Source organism: Juglans microcarpa x Juglans regia, chromosome 1D, assembly GCF_004785595.1.
Source record: "Juglans microcarpa x Juglans regia isolate MS1-56 chromosome 1D, Jm3101_v1.0, whole genome shotgun sequence".
Taxonomy (NCBI): Eukaryota; Viridiplantae; Streptophyta; class Magnoliopsida; order Fagales; family Juglandaceae; genus Juglans; species Juglans microcarpa x Juglans regia.
Genome location: NC_054594.1, coordinates 38,477,913 through 38,489,186, shown reverse-complemented (window position 1 = coordinate 38,489,186; position 11,274 = coordinate 38,477,913). Strand labels below are relative to the sequence as shown.

Here is an 11,274-nt window from a genome sequence, read left to right as displayed (position 1 = left end):
CCCTTTGTTTCAACTTTTACTTTCATGCATTTCAAAGTTTCACATATATTATAATAAAATAAAATGCACAATACAAAATTTCAATTCAACAATTACTTTGAATGTTGATTAGACCTATTGACTCAGTGATAATTAATACGAGGTCGTTTGCAATTCCTTAACTTAGTATAATTAACTTAATAAGTAAAGAAAAGGAACACAGCCAGGATAACGTCGAGAAAATAAAAAGAAAGAGAATAGAACATATAAAAATATTTTAATTTTATGTAAGATTTCAATCTTCTAAAGATAAAATAGATGCATTTTTTGGTTGCCAAGAGAGTAAAGCAGCAAAAATATTTTGTGGGAAAACGAGCAGAAGGGAATATAGAAAGATGAGAAATCCCTACCACTGATCCAACTCTTTATAGAAAAATGAGAAATCCTTACCACCGGTCCGACTATTAATATCCAAATAACAGCCTTCTAATAACCTATTGTCACTTAGCTCTCCCATCTTAAAACTCATGCGCTTGACTACAATGAAAAAATATTTTGTTTTGTATCCATTTGCCCTCTCCTTCTTCCACCAAAGCCCCATCCCATTCTAGAACCAACCCAAACTAGTGACCTCACAGTGCGAAGGAGCTCGACCTCGAGCCACGATGGAGCTCGACCTCACGGTGCGAAGGAGCTCGACCTCGAGCCATGACGGAGCTTGACCTCACAGTGCAATGAGAATCAACTCTGGGTTCCTTTTCTCTACCACCCTCTGATAAGTAAACATGAAGGGATTCCATGCCTGTGCTTTTTTGCTTGGCTATCACTTTTCCTTTTCTTACAGAACTGTCTTTGATTTGGACAAAGTTGCTGGCTTCATTTGTCCATCCAAGTAGAGCTCTTGTTTAGATGCCATCATACACATGGCAAGAAACTAATGTGAAATGGCGATGCTGAGTTCCATTTTTTTGCAAAAGTTTTCAATTTTGTTTACCTCTGCTTTCGATTGCCCAGATTACAAGCATACTATAACAATTACAAAGTAGTGAAAATCAAGCCATTGAGTGGGCAATGGGAACTGTGGTGGGCAACGGCTTGGTGGGCGACGTCGAGTGCATAGAAAAGACAGAGACAACCTGTGGTGGGCGATGGCTTGGTGGCAGTGCAATGATTTATACTGTGGAAGGCGACATCGAGTGCATTAAAACTATGTAGACAATTTGTGGTGGGCGACGAAGCTTGGTGGCGAGGCGACAGCTACTGTGGTGGGCAACGACATTGCTCTACTTTGGCATGGACGAGTGGAGTTTTTTAATCTTAGATGGTTTAATTAGGTGTGGCCTTTCTGTATTCCATGAAATTTCCTACGTGTCTAATTCTCATTGGAGGGCTATTAAACCCATAATTACAGATGGGTTGTTTCGAAGAGGAACTCATACGAAAAGAGAATTGTGGAACCAAAGAAAGGAAGGTTGGATCGAACCAAGGTTATTGATTGAGAGATTGGAGGTGGCTGAGAAACCCTAACAAGATTTTTTGGCCATCATAGTCTACGATCAATGGGTGTTTACTCGGCAGTTCAAGGGACAAAAGGTGATACTTTTATATCAATATTCCTTGGATGTCCGTCGTGGGTTGTCGGTGCCATGATGGTCATTGACGTGTATCTCAAATTAAGGATTTGGAGCATGACCTCAATAGTCAATAGTGGTTTGAGAGCTATCCAATGCTGATGCTCTTATAATAGAGAGAAGTTTTTGCGGCTAATACTGTATTTTATTAAAGGGGATATTTTCTTTTGGCATGATAATTTCATTGAGGAATTCGATTGGCATATAAACAACGATGAAAGCTTGGAAAATTGGAGTCTGGACCTTCATATTTCAACTGTATAAATGTCATCTCTAACTTCAACGTGTTTAAAACAGCTCCAATAACCAATTCTTGAGCAATCCAATTGACAGAAACTTGAGAAATTCCAAACTGAGTGTAGCTAGCTTAAGGGAGAACGCAAATGCCTTTTCAACATTTTTCTGATTCTTCCAAACACAGGGCATATACCTAAAGCCACCACTAGCATCTCATTAAAAAATTGCCCAACCAGCTAAGAGCTTGATGACATATGATCCGATTCTTCATATGAAAAATTTGAATTCAGAACCCCAACTCCCTCTTATTAAAAAAAGAAAAAAAAAAGACTGCCCAAGGGCCAAAAGGCTTCATTTTTCAATAAGGTTGTGTTTGGTTATTAAACCAAATTTAACTCATCTCAAACAAATCATTGATAAGATCCACTATTTTTTCAACATTCTATAAAAAAATTAAGAAATAATCTATACATCTGCCAATTTACCACTTCACACCCCACAACCTAAGTGGCAAACTAATTTCCGATTCTGCCTAAATGACCCCATCTCAGTCCCACAATGTAATTTCACCCATCTTAGTCCCACGACCCTTCTTCTGCAGCTCCCCCTCCCTTCACCCAAAGTCCTTCATGCCCTCTCAGTCCTGCAACCTTTCTTCTGCAGCTCCCTTCCCTCCACCCAAAATCCTTCAGTCTCGCAGCGGTGTGCGTCTCGCGACGGTGTGAGTCCAGACCCTACGGAAGAGAACCCACGTCAAGAGATTTGAGGGAGGGGTAATGTATTTTTCCATGTAAATAATCTTCTTCAAAAAGTTTATGTGAAATTCTAGGGTTTGTGACAAGTAATTGTAGTATATGTCTCATCTATATTCAAAATGTGCATTTTAAGAAAAAATAAAATAAAAGCCACGTTAGGTGTAGGGTGAATAATGACTGATGTATAGTACTTCTCAAAAATTAAACTCATCTTAACATATTTCATACATTTTAACTTAAAAAGTTAAACACATCCCAACTTAAAAATGTTAAACTCATCTCAATCGAACCTGCAAAATATTATTATTCATAAACTAACTCAATTAATCTCAACATCTAATCCTAGCCTAAATGTTTTGGATTGACCCATATCCAACCAATAATAGTTAAACACGTCACCCTAGGTCATTTGACTTTAAGTCAATCGTTTCTTTTCATTATTTTTATTTTGAGAAGTGCTAATATGCTACTTAAGTTTGTCTACTTGGTGTGCCTCTAATGTAAATTACACTTTTTTTTTTTATTTTTTATTTTAAATATTTTTTAAACATATTTAAATATTTAAAAAAAAATCAATACACTAATAGTCATTTCCTTAACCATTAGGTACAAAAATACTAAAAAATAAAATAAAATATTTGAGCAATCAAATTGAGGAGAGAAACTCAAGGGGCACAGCATCATTTTCTATTTATTTTCTCAAAGCAATAATATACAAACAATTATTTTATATTCTTTACATAAAAAAATAATATTATTTTATAAAAATATTCGTAATTTAAAATAATTATATAAAAATTTATAAAAATAATTATATCTTTTTTCTAAATACTGGGCATAGCCGTTTTGTTTCGCCTTGTACCCTCGTGTCTCTGTCTTTCCACTCGGTGTCGGCGACATCGTCGAGGCTCCAAACACTTCGCTATCTCCGTCATTCTCTTTATCGCTCTTTAAAGCTTCGCGCACTCTCCTTCTCCTTCGCATTTGGACCCTAATTCTCTCTCTCTCTCTCTCTCTCTCTCTTCCCTCTCTGTGCGTCTCCTTCAGCCTGACTCAGCCACCGGGTAAAATCCCGGTCACCATGTCACAGTCTCTGCACCCCTTCACCCTATCCACCATGGCAGTGCGGTCACCGAACCTCATTTCTTCCCCTTCCAAGCAATGCTATTCCTACCCGAAACTCTCCCTCCCCATCACCAATCGCCGCTTCCCGGTTACCTCTGCTAAGCTCTCCATCAGAGCTTCATACTCCTCTGATCTCGACCCGACATTCTCCCAAGTCCTTCTAGCATCCAACAACGGGAAAGGCTTCGTTGGAGGGGTTTCATCCCCCGCTACACAAACGCTGCCGTCGCCGGATTCGGGCTCCATCGAGGTGGACGCGGTGACGGAGACTGAGATGAAGGAGAACGGGTTCCGGAGCACTCGTAGGACGAAGCTAGTGTGCACGATTGGTCCCGCCACGTCCGGTTTCGACCAGCTGGAGGCCCTGGCTGTCGGGGGCATGAACGTGGCGCGCATCAACATGTGCCACGGCACCCGCGAGTGGCACCGTGGCGTCATCGAGCGCGTCAGGAGGCTCAACGAAGAGAAGGGCTACGCCGTAGCCATTATGATGGACACCGAGGGCAGTGAGATTCACATGGGAGATCTCGGCGGCGCTTCTTCTGCCAAAGCTGAGGTGAAATTCTTTTATTATTTTCCGTTATCATTATTATTTTCTAGTTCTCGATTTTATGCTATAATCAAAGTTTATGTTGTGCAAGTACAAAATTTTATAAAACAAATGTAGGTTTAAAATGACATAAATCATGGCAGACACCGGGTTTCCTAGGGAGCCTTTGGTCAGTTTGATGTAGCATGTTTGATGCCATCTTAACCCAAAAGCTCATTGTGATTGGTTGTTCAATATTTACAGGATGGTGAGATCTGGACCTTTAGCGTCAGAGCTTTCAATTCAGCTCTCCCCGAACGCACCATCAATGTGAACTATGGTGGTTTTGCTGAAGGTTATTATCAGTAAAAAATATATCTTTTGGTGCAAAAACTCTTTTATTTTATTTATGAACGATGATGTTGTAAAGAGTTAGTTCTTATATGTTGACGAACATGTTAATTAACTATTCTATCAGTCTTTAACTGAATTCTAATATTATATACAGACGTGAGAGTGGGGGATGAGCTTCTTGTGGACGGTGGAATGGTGAGGTTTGAGGTGGTAGAGAAAATTGGTCCAGATGTCAAGTGCCGATGTACCGATCCGGGACTGTTGCTACCTCGAGCTAATTTAACTTTCTGGAGAGATGGGAGTCTGGTGCGAGAACGCAATGCCATGCTTCCCACAATTTCTTCTAAGGTTGGTACCTAAACACCATGGGCATTAGAGTGTGTTTGGATGTTGAAGTGAGTTGAGTTGAGTTGAGTTGAGATGATAAAATATTGTTAGAATATTATTTTTTAATATTATTATTATTTTAAAATTTGAAAAAGTTGAATTGTTTATTATATTTTGTATTGGAATTTGAAAAAGTTGTAATGATGAGTTGAGAGTAGTTTAGTAACCAAACGTACCAAGTTTCTTTAAGTCAATGCATATATATAGATTGACACAGTAATATAACGAATTTGATATTAGAATTTTGGGATAGAGAAAAGTAAACATGGAATATGTGTGAAATGATGTACTTAACTCTTCAACTGATAGAAACTTCAATGGACACCTTGATACTTTGAATGTCACATATTGATAATGGAAGAAGTAAAAAAAGTGGCATTGGCCGTAAACATAGATTGTAACGATCAAAGAGAAATCCAAGCAAATGGGCTCACACTCTAAAAAGATTAGTCAAGATTACAATAAATCCCCTTAAAATCATTATAAACTATATAATCTCTCCTATGCAATGTGAGATGTCATTTACCATCCTACCATAGTTAATATGGGGTATGCAATTACCTCCTGAAAGTTTTGTTGTTCTTGTTAGGCCATTTCATTGTAGGTGTAATAGCTCAAGTCTCACACTTCCAGCTGAAATTACCTAATACCATTTGTAAGGACTTATCACACAAGGAAAATCCAAGCCACATAAAGACTCGTATTTAACAAAGACCAGTAAAGTTACAATTGGGGAGCCATTTGGAATTGTTATAAACCACAAAAACTTATCACTGTAAAGTTACAATTGGACCACCCTACTATACTCATGCTGGGGTATTACATGGATTCTTAGTTGAATATTTGTCAAGTGAGTTCATCCCCGAACCTTGTGTATTTACAGAATTCATTTTTTTTCAGTTTACAAAATAGGTTGCCACAGTTATTAATGGAATGTTTAGATGTAAGATTTTCTTGAAAAATCTTTAAAAGTTTTGCGAAAACTTTTACTTTTAACAATGGATTATTATGGGGTTTTGTGAAAGTGGTGGAATTCATTAAAAATATGTCTGGATTGAGAAAGTTGTTTAGATATGTTTTTATTGGGGTCTGGAAAAGTAGTCGGACTCTGTGAAAACAGATTTAGGCTACGTTCGAATGTTGAGGTAATCTCAGATGATCTGAAAATAGTAGTGAATAATTTGTGAATAGTGAACTGTTTGTTAATAGTAAGTGAAGTAGTTTGAGACTACTTCACTTACCAAACACGCTCGGAAGAAAATTTTTGTTCGAGGTTTTTCAAGATTTGTAAAAGTTGTTTTGTTTTGTTTTTGTATTTTTATTATGGAAATGAAGTTATATGTTTTGATAAAAATTATTTTCAAGATTATTCTAGTGTAAAAATGCATGTGCCCCATGTTACAACCGACTCACAGGGTCGGTTCCCCCTAAGATCAAACTGCAATTTAAGTGGGAGGCTATGGTGGTGGGTTGCTGTGCTAGTCTCTTCGGGGGTTTAGGTTTCATGGATGAGTCCTAAGGGCTCTGCCGTGGGGTGGTTCCCCCATCATTAAAAAAAAAAAAGTTTGGCTTGAGAGTAAGAAACTTTTTTTAAAAAATATTTTTTAAAAAACAAACTTCGTGTTGCCACACATCACTTAAGTTTTCCTATTTCAGTTGTAGCCTAATGTTGGCATCTACAAGCTTTTTTATTTGTTCCTTGCGTTACATTAGTTTCTTAAAACTGCAACAAGCTGCTTTGCAGATACATGGCAAATAAATACTTGCATTATTTGCAGTATTTTCTTTGTAAATTTCAGAGCTTTAATCTGAAAACTTCCTACTAAGTTAACTCAGAGTGATTTGAGTTCCTCTTTCTCAAATGCGGAGGCACCAATCTATTGATCTTGTGACTATATACCTTTGCTAATTGTTTTGACCTTCAAAAACATGAAACGGTCATATTGGGATTCAAGACTGGGAGTTATATAAGCATTTTTTAATAGCATTTTTACGAGAATTTTGATAACATGAATTCAGTTTCAAAGGTCCATTTTTTTGCCAAGTCAGTTTCAAAGGTACATGTGCACGCTCGGAAAGACACTTCATGGGCTGTATGGCAACACTCATGTTTTTGTTTTTTCTAGGAACTGGAGAAATATGTTTTTTTTTTTACCTGTCAGAAACATGATCATCAATCGCTTCTTTTATCCATAGAAAACTGAAAACATGTCCAAGTAGGACAAATGATTTTTTTATGTGCGCATATGAGTCGGTGAATTGCTTTTCACATTTTTATATGTTCATAAATTGATTATCTGCAAGCTGGATTACAATCTTCTAGAAAGCATTTTTTTTCAGTTTGAAAATCTTGTGGTTTCTTCTTATGATCCAGCTTTTTATGTATTTAGGATTGGTTGGATATTGATTTTGGAATTGCGGAGGGCGTTGATTTTATTGCCATATCATTTGTCAAGTCTGCTGAAGTGATTAAGCATCTTAAAAGCTATATTGCAGCACGGGCTCGTGATGGGTAAGCACATTGATTTCTATATATATTATTTTTTACTCAATCATTAGAATGTCATCATGAAAGTGTCAATTCTTCCCTTCTCTTAATCTTTCTTTTTCACCCCAGTTTTAACTTGGGATGGACTGCTTGTTGTTGGCTTTATATAATTGATGGCACGTTTAGTTAGATGTATAAAGATTTTATTGCAACTTAGACCCAAGTTACTCAGATGAATATCACTCCTATTTTCAAGTCGAGTTTTAACTGTTGTTTGTGAAGTTTCTGATCCAGTTTCGCCTTCGATGTTGGAAGGCAATTGATAAAGGGCACAACCTTGAGACTATTCTATTGAATTAGTTGCCTCTAATTCCACAATAATTAAGAAGCTGTAATTCTTTTTCTGACTGGGTATATTCTGTGATAATGCAGTGACATTGCTGTTATTGCAAAGATAGAGAGTATTGACTCATTGAAGAACTTGGAAGAGATCATTCAAGCATCAGATGGAGCTATGGTAGCAAGAGGAGACCTGGGTGCTCAGATACCGCTTGAACAGGTCCCTTCAGCCCAACAAAAGATTGTTCAACTGTGCAGGCAGTTAAATACGCCTGTCATTGTTGCCTCTCAGCTACTTGAGTCTATGATTGAATACCCCACACCCACCAGAGCAGAAGTGGCTGATGTTTCTGAAGCAGTTAGGCAGCGAGCAGATGCTTTGATGCTATCTGGTGAGTCAGCAATGGGTCAGTACCCAGAGAAGGCATTAACTGTTCTGAGAAGTGTCAGTCTGAGAATTGAGAGGTGGTGGAGGGAGGAGAAACGCCATGAAGCTATGGAACTCCCTGACATTGGAACTTCCTTTTCCGACGCTATCTCAGAAGAGATTTGCATTTCTGCTGCCAAGATGGGTAAGAATTCTCTATATGGCTGTTTATGGATTTGGTAAATTAATTTTTTTTGCAATGGTTTTATCCTAGTCCATCATGTTTGCATTTATCTTCCAAGATTTACAAAGGAAGTAGTTGGATTTAAGGGAAACTTTCCTGTTCCAATGGAAGAAGCCGAAGGGGTGAACGAGCACTGCGCAAGCAGAAACTCCTATAAATGCTGGTTCTTCAATAGCCCCAAATTACTGCTGTCAACTAAAACAAAACTAACTGAAACTTATTTTCATATATTATCCCCGTAGCACTTTATTTTTCTCCTTGGCTTTGTGGTCTGGTGGCTCCTTTTGCTTTGGTTGGAGAAGGTGATTAAAAATTAGATATTGTGTTGTTTTCCGTATTTTTAGTGGGTTACTAGTGCTGCCTTGCCTATCAGCTTACGTGGGTTGTGATTTTGCAGCTAATAATTTGGGGGTAGATGCACTTTTTGTCTATACAAAAACAGGCCACATGGCATCTCTACTCTCACGCTGCCGACCCGACTGCCCAATCTTTGCTTTTACTGCCACAACATCCGTGCGGAGGCGTCTGAACCTGCAGTGGGGCCTGATACCTTTCCGTCTGAGCTTCTCTGATGATATGGAAAGCAACCTTAATAAAACATTCTCATTACTCAAGGCCAGGAATTTAATCAAATCAGGTGACCTTGTCATTGCTGTCTCCGACATATTACAGTCTATCCAAGTTATGAATGTTCCTTGAAGAATCGATTTAGTTTGCAAGCACTGGTCCATTCTTCTAGATGGCAGTCTACGTCTAAATTGCTATGTTCTTCCCCATGTGTTCCATAAAATGGCTAGTGGTATAAACAAAAAGAGTGAGGAATGATTGAATTCAGCCCTCTCCTCCGTCCACTTCCCCCTGGATCGCTCTCTTCCAGTGGCTACAACTAAAGCCTCAGTAGAATCTGACTAGGTTTGTTAGTTCATGCAAACTTGGCTTTTCTCGTCTAATGCATGTGATCACTACTGTAACGTAGGATAATTTTGCATGCATATTTGTCCTGGAATTCACCCATGTACGGCAGAGATCAATCCTCGGATCATTTGAATTTGAATTTTTGTTTCTGTTCGTAAACCAGGTAGCATTTGTTTGTATTCATCTTGATATTATTAATGTTTCTGCAACATAACGAGCAGGTTGAGATGTGTTTTCTGTGCAGTAGGGTTAGATCCACTTTTTAACTTGTGTTGCCCATCAATGAACACTACTCACAATACCTGAATGATCAGAATTTATGTTTTGCTTTGCCATTACTTGTTATTCCCATCATTCCTTTAAGAGTCTGGATCTTTAGAGCCTGCATTGTGGAGCGCATTTAGAGTCAAGAATGCCAGGTTTGTAAGAAGAGCATGATGCCCATGAGGCTAGCTACTTGGCAACTCGCATCATATGTAATGTTAGTTGCAGTGTCTCAGGTCCACTACGACATGTCAAGAAACTCCACCAGGAGCTCTTTTCCACTTTAATCTATAAACCTCTATGATATGTTAACTTATTTTCTTCTTTTCTCTCTTACTTTCTTTTCTTTTCTTTTTTAATAATCGCCTGCTACTAAGCCAGTAAAAATCAAATTAAAAAAAATAAATCGACTGTCCTTTTAACATTAAAATTATTTTTTGAGAATTTTTAGTTTTTCTTTCATTTTACTTTGAAGAATCCAAATGCATTAAATTCCTCTCTCCACCACCTATCTCTATATTTGAGCTTTCCAATAATGTTTTCTCTTTAAATGAAGAAACAATCGCTCTTTTTATAACAAAAAGGTCTATTGCGATTATGTATAAAAAAAAGTACTCAATACCTTTTTGACAAACATTTCGGGACTACAAAGGAAAAAAAAACAAAATGAAACATCAAATATAATATAAGCTTAGGGTTCACAAAAAGATAGAGAGTACTGAACTTTTTCACTCAACCCAATAATTACAGTACGAAGTTGCAATCCACCAACACTTGAGAATAATTATTTATGAAAATTTTAAATAAGAGAAATTATGTTTGCAGTTTTGATGTTCAAGTTTTGCATTTTTTTTTTTTAAATGAGTAAATTTGAGATTTATATTAAAAAATATTCTTTTTTTATAGTAAGTTTTGTTTTTTTTAAGATAAAGCGAGATTTATACACTTTAAATTTATATAAATAATTATTATTTAAATAAATAATTAATTAATTATACGGAGGAAATGGTCCAAATGGAAATGGCAGAAAGGGCAATGAGTCATAACCACACAGTCCTGGGTCCAGCTTGCTGTGCTTTCTTCACCGTGCAAGCCAAGGTGGGCTCCCTCAAACCATCACCTCCAAGTCCATTATTCAGTGGGACCCTGATGTTTTCCTAATTGCTAATATTATACAACTTGAAAAGCTTCTGAATGCAACACCAGCTGCCATGCATCAGGTTTTGGATTTGTTTGGATTAAAAAATTAGGTAAGTTGATTTTAAATAAAAGATAAAAATTGATAAAAATATTATTTAAATATTATTTTTTAATATTATTATTATTTTGAAATTTTGAAATATTTTAATTTAGATTTGAAAAAGTTAAATTATTTATTATATTTTGAGTGAGAATTTGAAAATATTATAATGATAAAATGAGATAAGATGAAATACTTTCTTAATTCAAACAGAGTCTTAGTGTTAGTGGAGTCCGCTTTTGATACTTTCATCTTATCTAATTTTATTATTATAATTTTTTTTAAATTTTTATAAAATATAATAAATTATTCAATTTTTTTTTAAATCTTAAAATAATAATAATATTTAAAAATAATATTCTAATAATATTTTATTCAACTTTCATTTCAGTTCACTATTTTTTTTTTTTATAGAATTTT

The 11,274-nt window shown here is 36.5% G+C and overlaps 1 protein-coding gene across 1 annotated transcript; it reads left to right on the top strand.

Moving 5' to 3' along the window:
- Positions 1-3,446: 3,446 nt before the first annotated feature.
- On the top strand, positions 3,447-9,593 carry LOC121253738 (pyruvate kinase isozyme A, chloroplastic-like). Its single transcript, XM_041153723.1, has 6 exons — positions 3,447-4,283; positions 4,521-4,611; positions 4,765-4,958; positions 7,388-7,509; positions 7,918-8,396; positions 8,833-9,593. The coding sequence occupies exons 1-6, from the start codon at positions 3,684-3,686 to the stop codon at positions 9,132-9,134; spliced, it is 1,788 nt and encodes a 595-aa protein (XP_041009657.1). The 5' UTR covers positions 3,447-3,683; the 3' UTR covers positions 9,135-9,593.
- Positions 9,594-11,274: the final 1,681 nt, after the last annotated feature.